Raw genomic sequence first — 26,467 nt, 5'->3', positions numbered from 1 at the left:
ACTTCTTAAATAATGTAATTGTAGGATGAGGATGTGGAGATGCTTAAACTGAGGCGGTCCGAAAGGCTTGTGAAGCCCGCCAATGTTGTGCTTTCACCGTTTGTAGTTTACAGAAACCTCAAGCGGAAGCCAAAAAATATTTCAAATGATGAAGATAAATTAATTGAAAAGATAAAAAATTGGGCACCAAGTAGCGGACTTAGACAACTAACACTCACAGCAGGCGGCTATGTTGGTCCTGATTTCTGGGGGGCCTTGCTAGGCACTGAGGGGAATGGCTGGTTAAGCGATGAGGTACACTTGTTAATACTAAATATACTATAGTTTCGTATAAACTTTCGCTAAAATTGTCCAAACTCGTGACAGTATATTTTTGGATGGATGCTACACATGTATAACTCAAGAGATCCATCCGCCCGTTGGTCCATTTTACCCCCATATATTTTCAGATGCATTGTCAAACTTTGGATCAGACATTCGGATGTTACTTCAACGGGGATGTAGAGCCTTTTCCTCGGATATCTAGCGTTGACGAGGTGTATGTACCGTTATTTATACCATCAATTCACTGGTTTTTAGGAGTTTTCAACCTCGTTAACGGGACCCTCACTATTTATGACAGGTAAAAATTTTTAAACAGTTTTTATTTAATAGTTTTAATCTCAAAAGTTATGACTTTTAAGCAATGTTTGTTTGTTTTTTTTTTTTTTTTTTTTTGTAGCTTGATGGGTATGCGAGATTTGGATAAAGGAAGAACGGAAGTGGTTTGCCACATAAATTTTGTTTTTGACCATTGGCTTCGTTTGCATGGTTACTATGACAACAAACCTTTATCGTTTAAGTTTCCGTTTCAAACAGTATATGCAAATGATGTGTCACAACAGTCAGGACCATTAGGGGACTGTGGGGTTTCGGTTTGTATATTTCTAGACCGGTTGATTAACAAAAAAACACTAAATGATGGTGAAAAAACAAGCATAACGGCTACAAGGATGAGGCGCCATATGTTGATACTTTTCTACAACTCGCTTATTCCTAAAGAATTACTCAACGAGCTAGAAGAGGACGATCTCGAATTTATTCAATGATTTATATTAATTTATATTTTATAAAACAGAATTATTTGTATATATGTTTTGAATATTTTAATTTATATTATTTATTTTTATTTTTTTTGTGAACATGTGTGTATATATATGTGTGCCCTCACTATCTCAATAATGCCACACCGAATGTCTTACTCAAACATTCCTCATTCCGTGCAACGCACCATTTGGATAAACCAAAATGATGGGTTTGAACATTGGTCGCCAAATATTCTAGAGTTTTACTATGACGGCGATAATCCAACTTGCTACTCAACCTACATGGGTAAAACAACTCTCGGAAAAGAATGGTGGGGCCGATTACTTGGATTTTGTGGAAACGGATTTATTCAGGAAATGGTACCTTCGAAATACCTATTATGTTAATGATAGTTTTATTTAATTTTTTTTGTCAAACATTTACCATATTTTTCTTAGCATATCAATGCATGGTGCAACAAGCTTATGTATCAACGGGACCTTCACAAACGGTTAAGGGCGATGTCGTCAAATGATTATCGGTGGACAGTTCTCCCGCCTACTTTTTTTAACATGATAGTAGAACAAAATAGAGAGGCCTACGGATATGGAGACGGTACAAAAGAATTTTTTTCCTCCCTTTTGGGAGGTTGATACGGTACATTGTGAAATATGATTATTCGGAATGTACACTTTTTTTAAAAAAATATTCCATGAAAATAATACCTTTTCCTAGGCTTATTTTTCGTTTCAAAATTTTGCAGATTTACATGCCCGTAGCGCACAACGAAAGCCACTGGTTACTTCTAAAAATAAATATGAGTTCTTTTAAAATATATGCTTATTTTCCCGTTAACTGTAACGTAAGTAATTGTGGAGAAGGATTTTGCATACACAGGAAAATACATCAAATTCTTTTAGAATTTGAATCTCCATTTGTATGGTTTCTGGGACGTATATCATACTGGCAACAATCAAGGAAAGATGGTGTACAAGCCTTAGAGTATTGCGGGGATGTTGTGTGGCCTGACCACAAAGCTCATATTGGTCGAAACTCAGGGGTTATCATATGTATGCTATTGGAAAATCTAGTTAACAACCGTTCATTAACATGGAACGAAGTAAACATGCAGGATGCTTGTGTCAGATATAGACGCTACATGGCTGATGAACTCTACGCCGGGCGCTACACACCAAGTAATTTTTGATGGCTTGACGTACGGATTGTAAAATTTAATTCTTATATAAATTAAAAGTAGTAATTACTATTGCGGTTACAGAATTTGTTACATGATTTTCATAAAATAAAACATAAAAAACTAATATATTATTAAAATTCCGCTAAATTATAAGATGGAAAAATGTCATCCGTTGAACTCTGGGTTTCTGTCTCTTTCTCTTTTCCTTTTCCTTTGCCTGATGATTTACGTGAACGAATCTGTGATTTCATTGGATCTAAACAAACGTCACGAACATGTCCGTATGTTCGGCAACGCGAACAATATACCGGAACAGGTTCTTCCCCACGAGACAAAATTCGGTTGTTTTCTTTTGGACGACCAGATTGACGTTTTGTAATATTCGGGGGTAATACACTGCCAAGGCCTTCTGGTATTACCCATTCAGACCTATGAGGCAGAGGATTAATCGATTCTTCATACGTTTTTTTGTATACTTCGTTTGAATAACACGAGAAAGCATAATGACTACAGTCAGGTTCACCCAAAAATCTTGAAACAGCAATCACATGCCCACAAGGTAAACCAGAAACTTGCCAGACACGACAGCAGCACGAACGATTCGAAAAATCAACTACACCCCTTTTCCCACCGTCTTCAACAACAAAATTGTTTACCCGGATGCCTGCAACAGTCCAGGTTCTAGACCCTTCAATTTTCTTTAAAATTTTCTTCTGTGCCCACTGAGTAAGTGAATGGCTCTCCTGCATGCCCTGCAATCGACGGTCATAAAACCATTTTTGTACAGACTCGCGGAAAAATTCGATAAGTTGCGTTATCGGCATCTTACGCGAGAATCTAGACAAAGAGTTAATAGACTCCGCACTATTAGATGTCATATAGTGGTATCGATTGCTGGGACAATGAGCTCTTGCCCATCTACCAAACCCAATATTTGTTAAAACCTGGCGTATTCTAGGAACAGCAAGACACAAAGCATTAAACGACTCGTTAAAGTCAGACATCCGATAAGATTTACACGTCTTCCACCATAGTGCCTCGTACTCCCTTTTTTTAGACGACGGCAAACGTAAATTCATCATTAAATGACGACAACACAACCCGTGGTACACACGTGGAAACACGTTTCTAACACCTACATGTATCGAATTCGCCCTATCCGAAATGATCGCCATATCTGCTATTTCACCAACACAATATCTACGCTTTGAGAGAAACCATGTCCAAGATTCACCATCCTCTGATTTTCCAATGCCATAAGCAAGTGGTAAAATCTGATTATTTCCATCCATGCCCACTGCTAAAAACAACGTCCCTTTAAATTCACCCTTTAGGTGTGCCGCGTCAATGATAACGACAGGTCTTAGATTAAACATAAAGCTACGAATCTGAAAATTAATGAAAACGAAATAAGAGCAAAACCCATGTTACTTTAAAAAAAATAAGAGCAAGTACAAAATAAAATGTGTAATTTACCGCAGCCCCTAAAGCAACAAAAACCATTTCAAAACGACTCTGCTCATCAACCAAGATGTGAGTAATGCTTCCAGGATTTGCAAGTTTCAAATTGTAACAATATATTGGTAGTTCGGCAAAAGAGTCTCGTGTTGTTCCTTGTAGAAGTTCAAGTGCATAGCTTTTACCACGCCAAGCTTGAAGGTTTGTTATCTCAACCTCGAACCTTTGTCTAAAATCTTTGACAATGTCTTTTGCTCGATATATCCTACCACTGACTTTTAGTTGTTCCTTCAAAAAGTGACCCAAAACCTTTGGGTTAGCCTGACGGAAATGTGGGTGTGTTTGCGTCTTCGAACAGGTGTGTTTATCGTTCATATGTTTAACAAACCATAAATTGCCACAAGGAATAGCATAAGCCTTAAATCGCCATTCACAACCATCACCCATGCATGAAACTTCATACCGTGTCTTAGATGATCTATCAACTTTAAACTCGAAATGCTCTAACAAACACTTCTTTCCCAACTCGAGCTTCATCTCTTCTTTGTTATTGAATATATGACCGGCCTCGAACACTATAGATGAAGAACCTGATTCGTTGTGAGACGTTAAAGATTTTTCAAAATATTTTTCTAAATTAGGACACTCATCGTTTAAAACATCAAAACTTTCTTTTACTGGAATATTTAGATCTGGAGCTTTGAAGTTGTTTAAACAAGACAAACCAGAGGAACCAACATCAGACTCTTGAATAACATATAATTTATATAATTCAAAAGGATTCTGCATCGCCAAATCAAAAAAAATCTAACATCTCAATCATTAATTATATCGATCGGTTCAGTAAACGTAGACATCCGGTATGACAACCGTGTAATGTTTGGAGTATCACACATCTTAGAAACATAGTTTAAAAAACTATTATATGAATGATCTGTTTCAATTTCTAAACCACGTCTCCTTGAATCGACACCAGTAACATACTCAATGTTTCCGTTAATGACATCCCACTTCCCCCCAGTATAAACAACAAACTTGACCCTCATGTTGTGAGATAATCACCCAAAAACAATATTTCCCTTAAGGTTCGTGTTTATAAATAAGGGATCGCTATAAATTCATAAAAAACGTGTTGAAATTCATATAAAACGTCTTGAATTCAAAAAAAACGTCTTGAAATCGTACAAAACGTCTTAAAATCGTACAACAAACGTCTTCAAATAAGAAATGCGGCTAGGCTTGATTTAGTCGGCTAAAGGGAGAAAAATGGCTCAAGCCGGCCAGAAACGGCTCAAGCCGAGGGGAAACGTCTCAAGCCGTCTGGATTAATGGTTAGCCATAATGAAACGTCTCAAGCCGTCGATAACGTCTCAGCCAAGACGTCAAGAACCCTGTGTTATCTGTCGGACACGTGGCACGTTGTGGTTGGGCAGCCGTCAAGACGTTTCACCACTTTTCAGACGTCTCCAACGAGACGTTTGACCGGGCTACTTTGGAAACTTCGACCAAAAGGTGGCAATTTTGGCGATTTTCCCTTGTATTTATGTCCCACTTCACTGCACCGTTATTCGAGCAGCCAACAAACGTCACCTCTCAGTACATGTGTCTCACAGATGCATACACCTGTTGTCCCAGGTGGAGGACAACCTTGGTTGCCTTCTACAAATCAAGCTCCGCTGCTGACAGTTTCATCACTGCAACAATTTGGACAACAACCTTCAACAGTCACTCCCCCAAATCAAGTATATATCCTTACTATTCACTTTTTAGCTTCTTAGTTTTTTTTTTTTTTTTTTTTTTTATATCTATGTACTACTAATACAATTACATGAAGCTGTGATATATAGAGTACTTTAGTTTTTAAGTAATTTGTACAAACGACTATGGGTGGTAGGGGGTTCTGGTTGAGTTAATATGCAGCTTCTTTGTTGCATCAAGGATAGGGGTATTCAAGTATCATGGCCCTCAGCCATATGCAAGGCCTAATTAGGTAAAAAAAAAAAAAATTAATGGTAGTGTGGTCTTTTCTCTTATTAATTACATTTTTAGTTATCGCTTTTTGCGGTGTTACCTTACTATGTTACTATCTTATGATCAGGTGTTTGTGGCGCGGGTTTCATCGTTTTAGATCAAATGACTTCATTTGCGATTATCTTGCATAGATGCCTTGGGTAGATTGGTATTTAGTTCTGTTTTCTTTAAGTAAAATTATGTGATTTTGTTTAATTTGTGTCTATACCTTATTCCATTTCTAAGGTCTCCACCTATACTAAATATATACGGTTTCTTTTGGCACAAATTTTTCGTTTTTATTCATATAATTGGTGTTTTTAGTTTGTTTTCCTATAGGCAGAGCTTAAGTATACGTTGGAAGTTTTCTGATTGATAGCAAGGTTTGTTTGTTATAAATTAAATTCAAAACATGGCTGGGATCAACTACTTCATTGTGCATTAACAAATACAATTAACTAAGTACAAGGACAAATAGAAATGAGTTGCTTTGGGTTATTATTGATCTCAAGCAGGGTTGATTGGCTTGAAAGTGACCCTAAGCATCTTTAAATGCTTATAATATTTTGTGATGACATAAGATATATTTTATTGTTGTATAAAATGTATAGTGATTCGTTTTTTAATAAAATGTGGTATGTAAAATTCTAAAAACTACCCGTGTTTTTACACGGGTTTTACATCTAGTGTATATATATATAGGAAGGATATAGAGAAAACCTTGGTAAGTTAAGAAAACCAATGAAACATCATCTCCACCGTCCATCCATTTAATCTATAGTGGAGATTAATCAGGTAAAAAAAAACGTTTTTCAGAACTTGTAAACAAAATGTACAACACATTCTCTCTCCTTACACAAAAGTGTAGATGTTTGTAGTTGATACACAAAAAACATCCTATAAAAAATGTAACATATTGCTACGTGCACTGCAAACTAAAAATTATAACAGGTGAAGTTCAAAAACATTTGAAAAACTGCTATCAAAACTTATAAAAATGTAACAGGTGAAGTTCAAATGTAACACCAAAAATTGTAACAGATTCTCTCTCCTTCTCCTCTAACACAAAAATGTAAGAATGTATGGAAAAAAAAAAGTGAAAAAGGTGACTGCCAAAAAATGTAACACGTGGCATGTTTTGTGTCCACCCATTTGTGTTTCCTTGGTTTTCTTAACTCACCAAATGTTTCTCTCTTTAATTCACCTATATATATAGGGGAGGATTTAAAGGAGAACGCTAAATATTGCGAGAACCGTGAGAACGAATGAAAAAACCACGAGAACTTAGTCAAAAACATTTTAAATTCAAAATTTCTTTTTACGCTTATCATTATTATTTGAATACAATGTTAGAAATTAAATTTACACATTTAAATTTACGTGAATTCGACAATAAAGAAAATTTAAACATGTGTAAGTTTGTCATTTACACATATTTAAATTTGTTATATTTACACGTGCGTAAAAAATCTAGTAAGAGTGATTTTGAGAGGAGAAATAAATTATATGATGTTGTAAATTCTTTTTTGATATTGTATTTTAATTATAATGAGGTTTGTATTAAAAAAATCGGCTTTGATTGATTTTTTCATTCGTTCTCATGGTTGTCACAATATTTAACGTTCTCAAGATAACCCTCATATATATATATATATATATATATATATATATATATATATATATATAGAGAGAGAGAGAGAGAAAGGCCGTTATTTTACAAATTTTCTTAAAGTACGCTATATACGAGATGCAATATCAACATGTGATTTTTTTTTGAACATGCGATTTTGGTTTTTTCAGCAACATGCAATTTTTTTTAACATGCGAAATTATTTTTTTTAGCATACGAAAAAAAATTGAACATGCGATTTTTGGTTTTTTTTCAACATGCGAGATTTCCTTTATGGGGTTTTAACATGCGAACTTGCCATAGCGTACGCTTCGTACGTTAAGGCATTTTGTATGATACATTTTTTCTATATATATATTGTTCGTGTTTGGGATATATTGTTCGCCTTTGGGAAGCCGCTTTTTCACTTCTAAAAGCACTTTAACTAAGTTATATATATACACCCCCCCCCCCCCAATTACCAACTTGAGGCTTGTACCCATTCGTTTAAAAATCGCATCGGTAGAGGGTTTGGATACCATTTACTTTAAATTGAAAGGACACAACGGTTTGGATAAAGGGTGATTTGGTTATATGAAAGGTTGTGTTGGTTGGTCTATAAGGAGTTGTAAGTGCAGTATCCGGTGACTGAAGATATCAGTGTCAAACATAACTGATAGCAACAGTTAAAGGGGAGTCTATAAGTGCAGTTCCTGTCGGGTAACTGTGTTTTATCAGTTCTGGTCTATGGTCAACAAAGTCAAAGCCAAGTCAAGAATTCGGAAGCTTTATCAGTTCTGAGTTTATGATGTTAAACTCGGAATATGTTGATTATTATTGTTGTCTGGATTATTTGTTTTGTATCCCGAACAATATGTTTTGTCTAGGTTTAGTCCCTAGTCTATATATATGTGTTGTATAGGGTAGATTAGGGCAACCCTTGAGAAAGCTTGGTGCACCTCTCACAAGATCCCATCCATTCTCCATCAGTGTGCACATTCCAGAGAGAGGGGGATACTATGTGTTAGTGAGAGAAAGCTCGGTTTAGATCTTTGTGATCTAAACTAGCTTGTAGATGATGTATACTCTTTTGGTATGTAATCTGTGATGACTGATTCGTTAATAAAGAGATTCATCTTCTACATCTTTCTATCTTTGATGTTTATGATTGTTCTTCATGTTTTGAATCAAGTGCAATGTTTGATGTTCGTCATCGATCCGGTGCTTTAACAGTGGTATCAGGGCTTGGTTACCGATTCGGAATGGTCTAACCGCCTTCTGAATCACCATTGCTCTTGATTTGATGTTTGTTTCTGCCAAACATCTTGAAGACATGAAGATTCTGCAGATAACTTGAAGAAAATGAAGTTGTTCATCGGCTGTGATGGTTTTTCTTGTTGTAGTTCTAGGGTTTAATCTGAAAAAGGCCATGTTCGGATTTATGTAAGTGTTATACCTATCCGAGTTAATCTATCAACATCTAATCCGAGTTTCCCTTTAGTGTTTTCCGTCAGTGTTTGTGCTTCAGGATTATTGATGAACTAGTGTGAAGTCACACTTGTGAGATATCTTGAAGCAATTTCCTCTTGTCCGGACTAAGAAGTCAGGTTTACTTCTTTGGGAGGTCAGGACTTTGTGGTTAGGATTTGGAGGTGAGGGTTTTTCCTTTAAGAGGTCAGAGTTTAAAATTCGGGGTTTTTAACTTCAATTTTCATTCAGAGTTTATTTTTAATAGGTAAAGGAGTCCGAGTTTCTCTTATATCCTCACATAGTCCGAATAAATCATTAATTGGTCCGATTTTTTAAGAATCCACTCAGAGTTTGAGAGTTCTAGTCAGAGTATATTATTCCATCCGGGTTTAGTGATTCACATTCATCAGAGTTTATTGAATTTCAAACAATTATTCCATCCGAGTTTAGTGATTCACATCCAGGTATCCGAATTTTTAATTAAATTCCGAATGTTTTCCGGGTTCTTAAATCAACTCCTTGTTCTGAGCTTTTGACAAGTAAATTAGAGTTCCGAGTTTGATATTATATATACCATTGTTCAGAGTTTGGTATTATGAGAGTTTGTTGAGTTTGTTGATTTATATATCAGAGTTTGTTGTTCAGAGTTTAAATCATTCCATCAGAGTTTATTAATTCAAAGGACATCAGAGTTTAGTCTTCCATCAGAGTTTATTATTTGAAAGGTTTATTATAAAGATCTGAGGTCGTCCATTCGCATAAAGTCCGGGTTTATTCATTCGTATAATCTCCGAGTTTGTTTTCTCCGCGTTAGAACCTTGTACGAGGATCTGTTATCCGGGCTTCGTGAATTCAAGAGTGTATTCCGGGTTTTAGCGATTATCTGGTCTGGGTTTTTTGAAAGATATTCTCTTTCCAGGTTTTGAAAGTTAATTTGGTCAGGGTTTTTGAAAGTATTATGTGTCTGGGTTTCAGAGTAAATTATGTTTGGATTTCAGCCGTTTCAAAAATTCTGTTCGGATTTCAAGTCTGAATTAAAAACAAATCAATAAATCATCCGGATTTATTAAAGTTGCTTCTCTCCGAGTTTGATTCCCTTGCTCCTCTTCGAGTTTACTGAATCAAATATGTTTTGGTGTTTTATAAATGTACAACAAGGTTGTCCGGGTTTTTATGAGTATCAAATTGTTTGTCCGGGGTTTCGTGCTTCCAAGATAATCATTCATTTTGTTATAGTGTTATTCCGGATTAAGTGACGATGAAAAAAAGGCATGAAAATGTCAAAATTCCATTTTTCTTAAATGATGGATTTTGATAAGTTTAATAAGTAGAGTGTTTGAAAATTTTGGTGATGAAAATCTTTCTGTGAATTTTTGTTCGGTAATGGCGGTCCGTGGTTATTTACAAGATTCTCGGTGTTGGAATGTGGTTCTTACTAGAGATTCGTCTAACAAGTTGGGACTATTAGCGAGCATTAGAGGTGAATAAAACAAGAGTTAATTGGACTTTGACAGTTTACGAAGAAAAAAGGGGGAGTAAAAATTATATTTTCTTCTTAAATCTAAAGCTTGTGCGTAAAAGGCTTGTGTGTAATGGAGTTTTGTCACTTGTGTTTATGTTATTAATCAAGTATTAACGTGATGAAGTTGATTTCTCGGTTGACGACTAGTTAAAGATTGAGCCTTATTAAGTTGCTGTTTAGAGTAGAGAAGATTAGTTTCTTGGTCGCTCTTCAGTAGAGAAGATTAGTTTGTTGGTCCCTCTTCCAAGTTGGTTGCTAGTCGGTTCTTGAAATAATGTGGTGCTTCTTGATAAGGGGAAGATTGGAGATGAAAGCCATCGGGGATTCAGTGGATTCGTGAAGATAGGAGATTGATTCATGAAGATTCGTGATGAAATGAGATTATACATGAAGGGTTAAAGACTTTTGATCAAGACGGTGGATGTACTTTTAATAAGTTCAGTTTGTTATTAACTTATCGAACTGAGCCTCGTGTCTTTGCAGAATTTGAAGTGTTCAAGGTTGGGCATTGGAAATCCAATGTTTCTTTCTGCTGCCGGTTAGGTTTGAAGATTAATGTATCGAGCGATATTCTTACATGTGATTGTAGGTCGGTCCGCGTTAACTTGATTCGAGAGTAGTTTGAGGGGGAAGATATATGGTGTTTGATGTTGGATTCTTCGGGTTTCTTAAAGCGACCTTAAGTGATCGTCTGCAAGTCTTTTTTAGAAGGATTTAAGATCGCTATGCTCTGCCGGAAAGATCAAGTCTCAGCTAAAGTTGAAAGCATGCATGATATCATCACTCAAGGGGGGGTCTGTAAGTGCAGTATCTGGTGACTGAAGATATCAGTGTCAGACAGAACTGATAGCAACAGTTAAGGGGGAATCTATAAGTGTAATTCCTGCCGGGTAACTGTGTTTTATCAGTTTTGGTCTACGGTCAACAAAGTCAAAGCCAAGTCAAGAATTCGGAAGCTTTATCAGTTCCGAGTTTATGATGTTAAACTCGGAATATGTTATTTATTATTGTTGTCTGAATTATTTGTTTTGTATCCCGAACAATATGTTTTGTCTAGGTCTAGTCCCTAGTCTATATATATGTGTTGTATAGGGTAGATTAGGGCAACCCTTGAGAAAGCTTGGTGCACCTCTCACAAGATCCCATCCATTCTCTATCAGTGTGCACATTCCAGAGAGAGAGGGATACTATGTGTTAGTGAGAGAAAGCTCAGTTTAGATCTTTGTGATCTAAACCAGCTTGTAGATGATGTATACTCTTTTGGTATGTAATCTGTGATGACTGATTCGTTAATAAAGAGATTCATCTTCTACATCTTTCTATCTTTGATGTTTATGATTGTTCTTCATGTCTTGAATCAAGTGCAATGTTTGATGTTCGTCATCGATCCGGTGCTTTAACAGGAGTCACCCCCGAACCCATAATGTCGGTTCATTTCAATATGATTCCGAACGTGACTTTTCAAAAAATGATCAAACGCTTCTATGAAAGGTTGTGTTAATTAGTCCATGGGCAGTCACCAAGGGCGCAACTTTGCGGGGGTCGAGGGGCGCCCGACCTCTCGAACTTTTCGCTTAGTAGTGCCCGGTATGTAGTTTTCGTATAGATTTTTTTAGGTATATACGTTTTCGACCCCCGGTTTTATAATTTTTTTAGGTATATACGTTTTCGACCCCCGGTCGGAAATCTCAAACTTCACCACTGGTAGTCACCACTGAACCATCACATCAATTCATTTCAATATGATTCCAAAGGTGACTTTTCAAGAATAGAGTATATATTTTGATCAATAAAATAGAAAAATATTCTCCTAATTAAAGTCCTCGTCCCTCTCCCAAAATTTTCACCCTTTCGTATTCTCCAGCGAATGCTCAGGTAAGATCACCTTCTCCGGTGACTTCTCAGGCACTGTATAACAGCCCGTGATTGATCGAACGGATTCCCTCCCGCCGATCATAACGAGATTGTTAGCAGAGTTTTTGAGCCCGTTCGGAAAGGTTGTGTGTGGCTGGAAACTCCCGGAAGTGATCGACGAGGAGGATCATATTGGAATAGTGGGCTGGGTTTCCTCGGTTATTTGCCTTGTAGATTACCTATCTCCCTATTCAGTTCTGACCCAACTCCATTCGCCTTCTGGGTTTTGTTTCTTTTCGAAGATACAGTATGGATAAAGGGCGGCGAAACATTAATGCACCAAGATTTGAAGAAAGACAAGAGGAACGTTGGCGGGTGGCGAAATATAAAGGAAAACGGCTCATCGATGAACATATGTACCACAACAGACCAATGAGGAAGGAAACGGTGTTTTTCATTGGTAATCTACCGGACGATTGTTCTAGTTATTTGTTGTGGAAAATTTTCAGTGGCTTCGGGTCGATGACGGACGCCTATGTTCCAAGGAAAAGAGACAAGAAAGGTAAAACTTTTGGATTCATAAGATTTGAAGATGTAAGAGATGTTCTTCAGATGGCTACTAATCTATGTACGGTAAGAATCGATCACAAAAAAAATCTTTGTAAGGTCGGCTAAGTTTGCCAAGGAAGCGGATAAACAAAAGTTCAAACACCACCTGGCCAATCCGGTGCAGGTGAATAGGCCTAAACAGGGAGTTGAAGATGGAAAAACATGCAACATTAACTTGGGACGGACCCATACAAATGACGGTAGGACGTATGCAGAGGTAATCACTGGTATCAAACATGCGACAGTGCCGGAGAAAATATTAAACATATCAGTAGCAGAAAGTGAATCGTCAAAGAGATGGAGAAGCAATTCACTGGTTGCGGAAGTTAAAAACCCCTACGATCTGCAGTTACTTGTAGAAGATGGTTTGAGAGGCTTCACAATACGGTATATGGGTGGGTTAAGGCTACTATTGACATTTGGTAACCAAACTGAGGCAATTGATTTCCTGGAACACAAAAAAGAAACTTGGGAAAAATGGTTCATTGACCTTCATGTCTGGGATGGATGGCACCTACCGTTTTAACGCCTGGCAAAATTATCCATTCGAGGTGTTCCATTACAATTCTGGGGCCCTATAATTTTTTATCAGATAGGCGGGCTGATAGGCATGGTGGTATTGCCATCCACGGCTAACGACGACGACAGTGACCTATCTGTGAGCACAGTGGGGATCATCACGAACAATGTTGCTCGTGTCAATAGCAAGCTAACGATTGCATGGCATGGGCAACCTCATGAAATTCTGATTTCGGAAGATATTAGTGCAAGTTTTCCCTTCTCTCCGGTTATGTCCGATGAACGGAAAGATTTAGGAAATACGGTGGAATCTGTTCAGTCAGAATCGGCTAACAGTTCCCAGGAAGTTGGAGGGACTACCTCGAAGAGTGGGAACCTTGAAAAAAGTGGTAGTAACCTAGGGGTGGGAGACGAATTCACCACACCTAATTCAAAGGTGGCTCATGTAGATGTATCGACAACAAATGGGAGTACAGAAGTTGGAAAGGTGCAATCTGTTTTTGAAAATGTTGAGAAAAGTAAATGTGGTGGCAGCAATGATGATGTTTCTCCTAGGGATTCTACACAATATGGGACAAAGAATGGGGGGCCTACATTAAATCAAGTGCATAACGTGGATCGGGATCCTTATGCGACCCCACCTCCACCTCCAAAATCTAAGCCCAGCAATGATTTGGGTCTTTTGTCAAACATGGGCCTCACTGGATTGTTTAATGAGGAAGAGGTGGTATGTGAATCTACAGGGATTGAGCCCACTATGTCTCCTAAACCTTATCCGATGGAAAATGAGGCAGCAAACATCTCTCCTGGCCCATTTAATCTGCGACACCTAATTGAACAGGTGGCAAACTCAAAAAAACCAACTGGCCTAAATCTTAATCTAAGTCTTCCCCCCTCACCTATGATGAACAACTCCATACCTGCCTCTCCAACTGTATCTGTCAGATCGAAGAGTCGAAAGAACAAAGGGAAATTTCTATCTACGAAGATGAAAGACTCATTTTGGGTTTCGAAACATAGAAACAAATAGAGTAGCTGCGGTAACCACGTTGGCGACGAACAAACAGCTGATTCTTCGGGAATGTCAAAAGAAACGAATACAGTTGAAATTGATAAAGAAGTGGTGCTAACAGCTGCTGTGGGAAAAGAATTGGGTTTCAGGGTTACGGGTCATAAAAGGATCTGAGAAGCCATATTGAAGAAAAAAGGGTGTCAAACGGTAATCAGTGAATTACATGTCAGCCAACATCAGGGGGCGGGTGACTCCAAAAAAGCGGAGTACATTAGGGAGCTAAAATGAAAGAACGGGTTAGGATTCATATGTATTCAAAGAAACTCATATGGCAATTTCCTCAAACGCTCAGGTCAGTGCTTTTTGGGATAATACTCCATTTGATTTTGACACGGTTGATGCTAGTAGTAGATCGGGTGGAATGTTGAATATTTGGGATCCGAGTTTATTCATAAAAAAGCAATCAGTTTCAAACAGATTTTTCCTTGCAACTTTTGGGGACTTAAAACATGGTGGGGAAGATATTACGATAGTTAATGTTTTGCGCCACAAGATAAGAAAGCGAAAAAGCAAGTGTGGGATGATCTATTGGCTCTTATTAGCTCCGCGTCGGGCAGGGGGTCATGGATATTATTAGGAGATTTTAACTGTGTTCGTAAAGCATGTGGAAGATGGAACTCCAAATTCTGCGCTGAATCTGCCAGTGATTTTAATTCCTTTATTAACAATGTTGCCTTATCAGAATACGCTATGATAGGTTGTCGTTTCACTTATATGAAGGATGATGGGCAGAAATTCAGTAAAATAGACAGGGTTCTTGTCTGTCACTCGTTCCTTTCCAGGTGGCCTGCTGCTAAACTCATTGCTCTGCCTAGATATCGATCGGATCACAGACCGCTGATGCTCATCTTCTCAGACGTATCTTTTGGCAAACCAACTTTTAGATTCTTTAATTCGTGGTTAAAGGAGGATGGTCTTGAGAAAGTTGTTCACTCAGCTTATGTAAGTGTACCTCCTTTTCACCCACCGGATAAATTGTTAGCGGCTAGGCTTAAAGCAATTAAGATGGCTATCAAACCATGGTGTGTGGGGGTTTCTAAGAAAAATAACGGCATGTTAAAAGAATTAATGAAGAAAGTGGAAGAGTTGGATATCAAGGCGGAAACAACGGCACTAACAGATGTAGAGGTTAAAGAGCGAGATGTTTGGCTGAAAACCATCAATGAAATCGATGAAAGCAGGTTGGAGGATCTCAAACAAAGGGAGAAAATAAAATGGGTGGTAGACGGGGACGAGAACTCTTCCTTCTTTCACGGCGTAATCAAGGGACATCAAAAAAAAACAATCGTATAAATGGGTTGATCTTCAACGATGTTTGGATATCGCAACCGGATGAACTGAAAATGAACATAAAAGATTACTTCCAGTCAATATTCTTGGAAAAGTCTCACGATAGGCCGCCCTTCATCAACAATGGTTTCAAGGTTATCTCCCCTTCACAATCACAATCGGCTACGCTTGTTAAAAGATTCACCAGGGAGGAAATAAAGGAGGCAGTTTGGAATTGTGGAAATGAAAAAGCACCGGGTCCTGACGGTTTTAGTTTCAAATTTATAAAACACTTTTGGGGTATGTTGGAAGCCGACTTCTATGCTATACTCGACTACTTTATGTGCACGGTAAAATCAATAGGGGTTGCAACTCCAGTTTTATCACCCTTATTCCGAAAATATCTGAACCTCAATTCACTAATAAATTTCGTCCCATCAATCTAATCGGTTTCCTTTCAAAAGTTGTCTCAAAAATTTTGGCCAATCGACTAAAAGGGGATATTGGGTCTGTGGTTAGTGATGTTCAAACCGCATATATTGAAGGGCGAAGTATTTTGGAGGGCCTATTGATTGTGAATGGGATCGTTTCGTGGGCAAAAAAATCAAAACGGCAGGCAATGCTATTTAAAGTAGATTTTGAAAAGGCTTTTGATTCTTTAAATTGGAGGTTTTTGGAGTCAGTACTTTCCCAAATGGGCTTCCCGGCTCTATGGAGAAAATGGGTAATGGGCATCTTATCCTCGGCGAGAACATCCGTATTAGTCAATGGGTCACCTACTTTGGAATTCGATATTCAAAGGGGGGTGCGACAAGGTGATCCGTTATCTCCGTTACTTTTCATAATAGCTATGGAAGCTCTTCATGTGGCCACGGGTAGTGCAATTGAATCGGGGATTTACAAGGGTTTGAAGATAGATAACATGGGTCCGACAATCTCTCATCTTCTTTATGCGGATGATGTTCTTTTTATAGGTGAATGGACCGAAAAAAACTTTCATAATCTTGCGAGGATGCTGAGATGTTTTCACTTATCATCGGGTCTGAAGGTAAACTTTGCAAAGAGTCAACTCTATGGAGTGGGTGTGGATAATGTTGACATAGCACATATGGCATCCGTACTCGATTGCAAGATGGGTTCGTTCCCGTTTACTTATCTCGGTCTACCGGTAGGGGCAAATATGGGACTTGTAAGAAATTGGCAACCTATAGTTGAAAGATTCGAAAATCAACTATCAATATGGAAAGCAAGGACACTCTCTTTTGGCGGTAGAGTGACTTTAATAAAGGCGGTGCTAGGTAACCTACCAACTTATTTAAAAGATTGGAGAAAATTCCTAAGGGGTGGGTGCCTTGACAACAACAAAATAAGTTGGGTTCCGTGGTTCAAAGTAATTGCTCCGGTGAAACAAGGTGGCTTGGGAATCGGTAGTTTAGCGGCTACAAACAAGGCACTTATGTGAAATGGTGCGTACGTTTCAAAAATGAATCATCTCAACTTTGGGTCCAAGTTATTAAGGCAATACATGAAGGAATTAGGGGAGTGTCCTCAGTACCACTTAGAAGCTCAATCGGTGGAGTATGGAAAAATATAGTGAACATGGGGAGGAAATCGAGTAATCAGTATATTGACGTTCAAAACAGGCTAAAACTCAAGCTAGGATGTGGAGATAACACGTATTTCTAGCTGGATAAGTGGATCGGAGACTTCACGTTACGGGCCCGGTATCCTAATCTCTTCGCGATGGAGTCACATAAACATTGCAACGTAAAACAAAGATATACAATCACAAATGAGAAAACTGAATGGTTGTGGGGTAGCATAAATGCCTTAACAGAAACTGGGGTAACTGAGGAATGGGAGGATTGTTTGCGATTACTTGAAAGTCAAAATATGGGGTCAAAATCAGATGAATGGTGGTGGCTATCGGAAGATTCAGCAGAACCGTTTCAAGTGGGTGAATTGAGGAACGAGCTGGATAAAATGCAAGTCATTCTGGAAACGAAAATGTTAAAATGGTTATATTGGCTACCAAGGAAAATCAATTGCTTTATGTGGCGGGTCGTGCTAAATCGGATACCAACTAGGGAGGCGCTTGCTAGACGTAACATCACATTACCATCCGCATCATGTGTTCTTTGCAACTTGGTAGAAGAATCCGCAGACCATTTACTAGTGACATGCCAATACGCACAACAAGTATGGGTGGCAATCTCGCTATGGTTCAAAATGCCCCTACCCAGGTACCTTTTGAGTGTGGTAGAACTGCTTGAATTTGCACAACAACAGCAGCTAGCGGATAATAAAAAGAAGGTTATCTACACTATCATTGCGAGTGTGTGCTGGCTATTATGGCGGACACGAAACGATCTAATTTTCAACAACAAATATAAACAAGTGCAGAAGATAATCGGGGAGATAAAGGCTTTGTCTTTCCTATGGATCAACTCGAGGTCAAAGAACTTGATGATCGATTGGAAAACCTGGTGCGAATTTAAGGTGGCTTGGTAATAATTTTCTGCAATTTTGAGTTTACTTTAAGTTTGTATTTTGGTTCCACTGTGTATGTTTTCTGTTTCTTTTTGATGTACTGTACTTCCCTAAGCACCTTGCTTGGGTCCTTTTTTTATATAAATCGCCTTTTTTGTTTAAAAAAAAAAAGAGTATATATTTGATCACAATTTCCTACATCACAAAGGGATAAAACTCCTAATTTTCTATGCAAATGTTTTTCATGCATTTGTTTCCTTTGGCGGTTGAACCAAAATAATTAATTTGTTGAAAGATAAAAAGTAAAATAAAAAACGAAAAGCTATTTGAGTGTGAAAGGAAAGTGGTGGTTATGTTTGTTTAACCTAACACACTCTTTGAAAACCTTAATAGTGGTGCCTATGTAAAAACCTCTGCAACAAGCTTCTTTGAAAATCATCATCAATTTACCAGACCAACTCCTACCCACTAACACATAGACCCCCTTTAATATCTCTTCATCCCCCTGCTGTAATCTTAGTTCTTTTTTGTTTTGTTTGTTCCCCAGCCTCTTGCTGGGCTCTTTACATTTATATATAAAGTGTTTCGTCGTTAAAAAAAATATCTCTTCATCCAGACCCAATTAGGGATGAGCAAAATGGACACGGTACCGGTACCGAACCGGTACCAGTACCGAATTTACCGAACCGGGCACCTTTTCGATACCGATTCGGTACTGACTTTTGACATTTTCGGTACCGGTATTTACCGGATTTTATCCTCAAATACCGGTACCGTACAGGTACCGTCGGTACCGAACCGTACCATACCGGGTATATTCGGTACCGGTACCCATTTTTGTGGATTTTCGGTACCGGTACTTTCGGTTCCGGTACCGGTACTGGTCGGTACCGAGCCGATCCCTAGACTCAGTGCCCTCTCACTGGTGTAATTTAAAAAGCTTTAATCTCGATAAGAAAAAGAAAGTCAAATGCACAGAGCTTTCGTTTCACATATTGAAAAGGTTTGAAAAAAGAAGTGTTGCTATCTTTTCTTTATCCGGTAAATATTTCTATATATAACAATTAACGTATGGTCTTGGTTTATAAGAGAAGATGTTATAAAAAATCTAAAACGAACACCCAAACAGTGATTTTGGTTATCGATGAGGGGTAACAACTAACAGGGAGAAAGGAAGAAAATCAGAAATGATGGAGGTAGTTTTTAACATCAAATAGAATTTAAATCAACTTTAATGATATTTAATAATTAATAATTACAGAAATGGTCCCTTTAGTTAAAAACAGGGCAATTTAGTCAATTTATAGAAAACTAGTTGAAAATTTAACAGAAGTTAAAGTTAATACCTAAACATGTTACAAAATTAAAGGTTAGCACTTAAACTTACAAATTGAAACTAGTAATACCTAAATACCTAACCCTGTTACTTTTAAGAAACCACAAAGACTAACGGTGTAATTAACTCTTTATTCTACTTACAAAATATTAAAACTTTGAAACTGGTCAAAACATGTTTGGTTCAAATTTTCGCCGGAAAAGTTGAGTCATTACTCAAAACATTTATGTCTTCTTAAAGTAACAAGTTTTAGTGTGGTGTTGTAGTCCTACGTACAAAATGTAACATTTTTTGTGCGGACCAAAAGATGTTCGCTTCAAATTTTTTTTCTAGCGAAGTTGGGTCATTCCTCAAAACATTTATGTATTTTTAAACCAAAAATGTTTTAGTGTGGTATTGTAGGCTGGAAATAAAGCAAAATGAAAAAAATGCATAAACTTAAAAATTTCCGCATCTCATATAGTGATACTATAGACATTCGTAATCAACATCCCGACGCAACGCGCGGGTTACCGTGAACTCGTTTTAATTAAAAAGGTTCTACGTTGCATTTAAAAAAATCTCTTTAGAATGAACCTGGCTAATGCAAGGCCCCATTTACTATTCTCATCAATGGGGATGAACATTAGCACCACAAGCATCCCCAATACCCTGAAAAAACAAATCACAAATTAATGATCATAATTCTTTAACTATTTAAATGCATATCACTTACTGTGAAACAACAAAAAAAAAAAAAAAAAAAAAAAACAAAACAAAAACAAAATTAGAGGTAAGTAAACAATTACTTACAGTAAGTATTTGTGAAGAGGGAGCAATAAAAAGGAAACCACTATGAGAAGAACTATAAGATGAACAGAGCCAAGCCATAATATCATTGCAAAGAATGTATCAATTGGTGAAACAAGTTTGCTAGTAAACACCGCAGGCGGTGACGAAAGGTTTCCATTCGTCTCCTCCGTCTTAGACATGAGGAAAATCACCGGTGAATGTCCCCAAAAGCTTTGAGAGTTGTAAACCAGTAAGGAAAAACAAAGAGATCATATATAATGTTGACTCACTTGGAGGATATGCATTTTATGTGTCATAGGTAAGATTTAATGGTACAGCTATTATGTGTCATAGTCAAGATTTTATGGTACAGCTATAAGCATTTATCTTGGAAAACCAGAGAAGATCATAACTAATAGAATCTGGAGTAGTTATGATTTTCATCCATGCTGCTATAGCTGTACTTCCAAATATAGTTTGGTTTGTTATTTTTATTATTTGTATTAATTTTTTTTTTTTTTTTTTTTGTATTATGTGCAGTAAATTACACAAGCAGTCCCTCAACTATTAAATTATCTTTGTAAGTTACATAAGTAGTCCCTTAGATGTAAAATGATATTTTATATCTTTCTAATTAGACACTAAAATATCAGATATTCTCATCATCTTTGTGGTCTAACTAGGTTATAACCCGGAAATTTTCCGAGTAGGAAAATTTAATTTACAACAAATTAAAGTATAAAAATAACACTTTTAACCTCTAAAGTATCCTCTTTCCCTTTTCTCCACCATAAATTTTTAATTCGATTTCTTAAACTTTTTCTTGTTGTAAAGAGCCATAATAACATACAAAAGCAAGAATGTAAAGTACGCATCTATATTTAGAGCATTTACATTGGAGCCTCTATAGTATATTATATAGAGAAATTAATAGAGGAAACAACAAAAATACCATCACATTGGAATCTCTATAATAGAAAAAAATTAAAGAAAGTAAAGTACACATCTATATTTATAGGGTCACATTCAACCCTCTATAATCATGAAGCTTAGGTCGTGGTGAACGTAGTTATTAGTTATTAGTTTACCAGCTTGACCCGTGACACCGTAAGCAAAGGATTTGCATAAGCGTTATTTTATAACAAAAATGCTCTTCTAATAGCATAAAAATCACAACTTTTAATTGAATAAACGTTGAACTACTAACGTGAATATAAAGTTACACCGAATTAAAAGAAATAAATAAGACAAAAATCACAACTCGTTAAACACTTCCTCATACACGACATTTGTTGTTTTATATACGTAGAAGTATTACTGGCACACTGACTATCTTCTCCCAACTCCAACTGTTTTAACCAAGAATGAGTTATCCGGGTCGTTTTTCCATTGCCAGCTTTACAATGCATAATTTATGTCATACGTGCCTCCTATTTCCCCTCCTTATCTATCCCGAAGGCGTGGCTTTTGTTGTAGTTAACTTTCAAACCCGAAACCATATAGAAAACTCTGATATAAATTTTAGGATCTAATCTTTTATTGGACGACATCCAAATATCTATAAGATTTAATTTAAAATAATAATATATTACATTAAGCTTCCACAAAAATGGGATGCAATGAGCAAAGTTTAGAATCTAGTTGTACCTTCGAGGGTATCGACCTCTCCATTTAAGTGATTCCTCTAAGCCAAGAACCAATTTTTCAAGAATAGTGGCCTATAAAAGATAAATATATGTCACAATATTCTAAAATTTCTAGAACCATTGATTAGGTAGCTCGCACAACCTTTCTAGCTTGATCGTACAAAGCAGATAGATCATAAAATAGTGATGACCCTCCCTACATTTACAATTAAAAAATATTATAAGTTTGCATTAAATAAAGATCACCAAATGAGTTAATAGTCAAACTACCGGTACCTTCGTCGTGCCCGAAACTTTTTCACCATTCAAAAAATCGAGAAGGATCCTCTAAAGTAACATTGTGATATTAAGATTTCATTCATGACTTAAACTGCGATTAAAACCTTTCGCACACTAACCAGCCTTGGCTAAGTGGCTTTCAAGAAAAGTATGAACCACAGATTCACTCAACCCCAAACAATCCGCGCAACAACCTGAGATGTTCGCCACACTCCTGACCATCAAATTTTCACCAACAGGAATTCTGTTCTGCATCCAGACAAAGCAATTATCTTTAATGGGTAGCTAATTCAACCAATCACAAACCTGTTTATTTGACAAATACAAAACACCCTATAAAGCCTTTCTAGTCGATTAAACCAATAAGATTCATATAAGAAGTCAATTTTCTTTCATTAACATTGATTTATTGATGTAAAGATAAAAATGCATCACCGTCAACCTATTTTGTCCTTTTTCTGGACATATTTCGCCAATTGCATTCAGACTGAACATTATCAAACAGCAAATGGCGAACCCAATGAACAGATCTTACCCTTTTATTTTAGTCCTAAGTGATTAATTCACTTGTGCATCAAAATTAAAGTTAAGTATACGACCAAATCGATAAATCACAATTTTACTCTTCTAAGCCAAATTATGTTAAGTATATCCAAATTAGAGACTTACAATTCAGAGACAATCGGCAGCGTAAGATGAAAATCACCCACGGAAACATGATCGTCTCCAGACCTCTTCATCCCTGTAAAAACAAAACGACTCCTAGTCCTCTAATTAACAACCAAAAACACCTAGGAAACTTAAATTACCGATCTAAAACAACGCAAACGAACAACTGTTTACGCCTCTTTACAGACCACCACCGACAATTTCTCATTCTTTCGAGCAAATTCTAGCATTAAATCTTGAACATGTTAGAAAACTATCTAACATGAAACTTGCAACTTATAATCCTTATTAATAGACTCACCTGCAATGCATCTCGATAAACAATATGCTCATCATTTGCGTTAGCTCTTGCATTATTATACACCATGGGAAGTGGAGGAACACCAAGTGAAGACCTTAATAAAACATATAATAATAATAATAATCATCATCGTGAACAAATATTAAACAAAACAAACCTGAGGCAAAAGCAAAAAAGTTCAGATACTAAACAAAACAAATAAGTAGATCGAAAACACAATAGGAAAGAAACGCATGTAATTTCACCAAAAAACTAACCCGAATAAAGAGAAATACCGATGAGTTCTAGGTTTCTGGTCAGGAGCATTGTAGATCGGATTATACGATGAATAGCCACAGATGAATTACCACATAACAAAACAGGATGAGAGATCGGATTATACAATGATACACACTAATTATCAAAGTACAGCTCTAGAAAATCTATAAGAATACCAAAAACCTTTATATATATCTAACAATGGGATAGATTCAGTGAAGGAAAAATACATACGACTTCAATTGAGAAGACTCCACTTGTTTGCTCAAATTGAGATGACAGAAGATCTGCAAGGGATTAAAGACAAATCAATGAAAAAAGGACTGGAATTTTGAAATCTTACAAAGATCAAAACACGAATCACAAAAGCTTTACCAATTTCTTCTTCCGGTGGTCAAGAAATCAATGGTGGGAAACAACATTTTTGAGATCCCATGTCACCATCTATTTGCTTTAAACATAAACCTGAATTACATTTTGAACCATAAACCATATATTCGCACACACAAAATCGGATTCAATATTACCACCATTGTACGGTTGTGTTTCACATATTTCTAATTTCTACAGCCAAAAAACTCCATTACCAATAACAATCACCATATAAAAAATCAGATTCCTATGATGTTAACATGTTAATGAATATTCTGTTACCTACAATGCACTTGTCACACTTTTTTATCCAATCTGTGAATCGTGTGTCTCCTGGAGCTAATTTGGAGCCAGCTTGCTGTTTTGGTCTGATACTCTACCATTGAAGAAGGTTGAGGTATAATTAAACTTGCAGAGTTTGAAAGACACACGAAGGAGTGTACATATGTGATGATCCCGTGATCGTCACCATTTGTCTAAAACTGGTTCAATCTATCAAACAAAAGTCAAAATCAATATCATCAGTCAAGTTAATCGCATTATAAAAATTGTGTTTCAGTATTTAAATATAATCAAACGAATTCACCTTTTCTTAATCTACAAAATAGAAATTATTGACCTGTTAAAATTAGTATCCTGCAATATCTTCGATTCTCCTATCAATTTCAATTCCAGAACGGTGAAAGCTCAATAACAAACACGAGTGACATCCACTTGTACAAAATCGTATTATCTATCTATAGCCATGGACATAGCAGATCACACAGTTAGAGGAGTTACTGCAAGTATTGTTTAACATGAGGCTAGCATTACCGTCTGGCAGGAGTTCTAGATGTGTCGTGAACGTCACTGATCTCCAGCGGTGGCATGACCAACAACAGGCTGTGAATTTCCTAACCAAATTGACATGTTCTTTACCCATTTGTTCACATTTCTCCATCAGAACACTCAAAACTTGAAGAACACACAACTCAATCACAATTCACACATAATACAAAGTTAAGAAACAACTATACCAATGAAATCTACTATAGTCTGTAGCAAGCAAGCAAATCTCAAAAACTTAAAAGTCATTTCAGAACTAAAATGTTACCTTTTCTATCTTTGATCAGAACCATTAATGTGTCCTCCAATGGCAGATTAAGCTGCAGCTGTGCATATCTAAAATAAACCAAAACTTCTTTAAAAATAGGGCAGGGAATAAACTTCTAGAAAACGAAAAATAAGAATAGGAGAACATGGAGGACTATGAAACTGCAACAGATATTAAAGAGATTCATACTCGTACCATCATCATTAGTATCATTACAACAACACTGTAAGTTCAACCCACAAAAAATTGAACAAAGCCCAGATAGATTAGGGTTAATGTACCTGGAAAATAAACAGATTAAAGTGAAGGAGACGACATACTAATAAAAGTACCATTTTGGATATATGCGAAATTTCACCTTTATTAGCATCTGATAGGACTCTACCTGGTCAGCGGGTTGACCCATCTGGGTCCAACGGGTCCCGGTTCAATTACCTTGACCCAATCAATGAAGAGCAAAGATTTAGGGCTGAATTTAAGGGCTAAACTTTAGGATTAGTAACCTCTCTATTTCTGTTGGGATTGAACCCTACAAAGAAACAGTTGATTAAAGCCAAAACTGGATCAGATTAGTGGATTCTCAATAAACAGTTGTTAGCATCAGTCTTTCCCCTTGAATGTGGCCTAACATCTGATGTCCTCTAAAGTACCGCCCTTCTACAACAACTGCTGATCTACAACAACTGATGAACACTAAAGACTGATGAAGACAAAGGACTGTTGCTCAATCTGCTGCTATGGTTCAAGTACTACTGAAGACATAAAGCACTGCTGAGGATAAAGCAGTGGAATGAAGAAGCAATAGTTTACCTTTTTTATTGTATTATATTTGTAATCAGTAGTTAGAAAGCAGTGTTTGTAAAGAACAGTTGTTAGAGGTTATTAGGAGGTTAGATGTCACTTTCATGGTGACGTCAGCAAAGATGCCATAGTGGTTTGTTCTGTACTATAAATAGAACAGTACCCTGTACTGTTCTATTATCTCTCTTCATCACCAAGTCATTCTGTACAAACAATCACTGTGAGCTCAGGCTGAGGGGGAGACTTTGTGCATGCATGCATTAGTTTTGAGTATTGTAATCAAATACAATCATTCGACTCTATGTTAAACATGTTTGCTTAAAATTGTTCTCTCTTTGATTGTGTTGAAAGTTTATTCATCTATTTCCGCTGTAATTGTTTCTGATTCATCTTCATTTTAGTTAAACAAACACAATCATATCAAACTCAGATCCTAACAATTGGTATCAGAGCTTGGACAGTCAAACTTGATCTAACAATCATTTTGGCGTAAAAGTTCAGCTCAAAATCGTTGATACTTTTAAATTGTTCGTTTTGTTGTAAAACAGAGTAAGGTATAATCGCGTACAAAGTTGATTATTCAGTACCTGAAAAACAACCAGAATGACATCACAATCGTAGGATGTCAATAATAACATTGGTTCACTCTTCAAACCACCTATGTTGAAGAGATCTGAATACAACATCTTGGAGCGAAGGATGGGCCACATCCTAGCTCAACAGAATACCAGATGTTGGAAGTCGGTTATCTTTGGACCACATGTTCCAATGGTGCCGAGTGCTGAGGATCTAAAGG

General features: G+C 36.9%; 1 protein-coding gene and 1 long non-coding RNA gene across 9 annotated transcripts in view; both read right to left on the bottom strand.

The window, feature by feature from the left end:
- The window catches only part of LOC110909198 (diacylglycerol O-acyltransferase 2D), a 42,652-nt gene extending 22,039 nt beyond the window's left edge, over window positions 1–20,613 (bottom strand). Inside the window, exons 1-2 of one of the 2 annotated variants that reach the window (XM_035982814.1) lie at window positions 20,274–20,613; window positions 20,058–20,132 (exon numbers count right to left, since the gene is read on the bottom strand). In XM_035982814.1, coding sequence (XP_035838707.1) covers window positions 20,058–20,132; window positions 20,274–20,452 — 254 coding nt within the window. In that variant the 5' untranslated portion in view covers window positions 20,453–20,613. The remainder of the gene's footprint in view (window positions 1–20,057; window positions 20,133–20,273) is intronic. The other variant, XM_022154230.2, reaches the window with a different exon arrangement.
- A 798-nt stretch (window positions 20,614–21,411) lies between these two features.
- Window positions 21,412–25,175, bottom strand: LOC110909197. 7 transcript variants are annotated; one of them, XR_002575234.1, is made up of 14 exons: window positions 25,066–25,175; window positions 24,871–24,938; window positions 24,591–24,731; window positions 24,397–24,514; window positions 24,060–24,269; window positions 23,781–23,870; window positions 23,405–23,692; window positions 23,148–23,241; window positions 22,987–23,069; window positions 22,847–22,919; window positions 22,175–22,426; window positions 22,041–22,094; window positions 21,900–21,970; window positions 21,412–21,810 (listed from the first exon to the last, which is right to left on the bottom strand). It is a non-coding gene; the product is annotated as an uncharacterized LOC110909197 (long non-coding RNA). The 7 variants fall into 7 exon arrangements; XR_002575235.1 differs by having other exon boundaries at window positions 22,847–23,069; window positions 23,405–23,439; window positions 23,640–23,692; XR_002575237.1 differs by having other exon boundaries at window positions 22,847–23,069; window positions 23,423–23,439; window positions 23,640–23,692.
- Window positions 25,176–26,467: the final 1,292 nt, after the last annotated feature.

This window comes from Helianthus annuus, chromosome 14 (genome assembly GCF_002127325.2).
Source record: "Helianthus annuus cultivar XRQ/B chromosome 14, HanXRQr2.0-SUNRISE, whole genome shotgun sequence".
NCBI classification, from domain to species: domain Eukaryota; kingdom Viridiplantae; phylum Streptophyta; class Magnoliopsida; order Asterales; family Asteraceae; genus Helianthus; species Helianthus annuus.
Note: the sequence above shows the minus strand (reverse complement) of the source record. Positions and strands in the feature narration are given on the sequence as shown.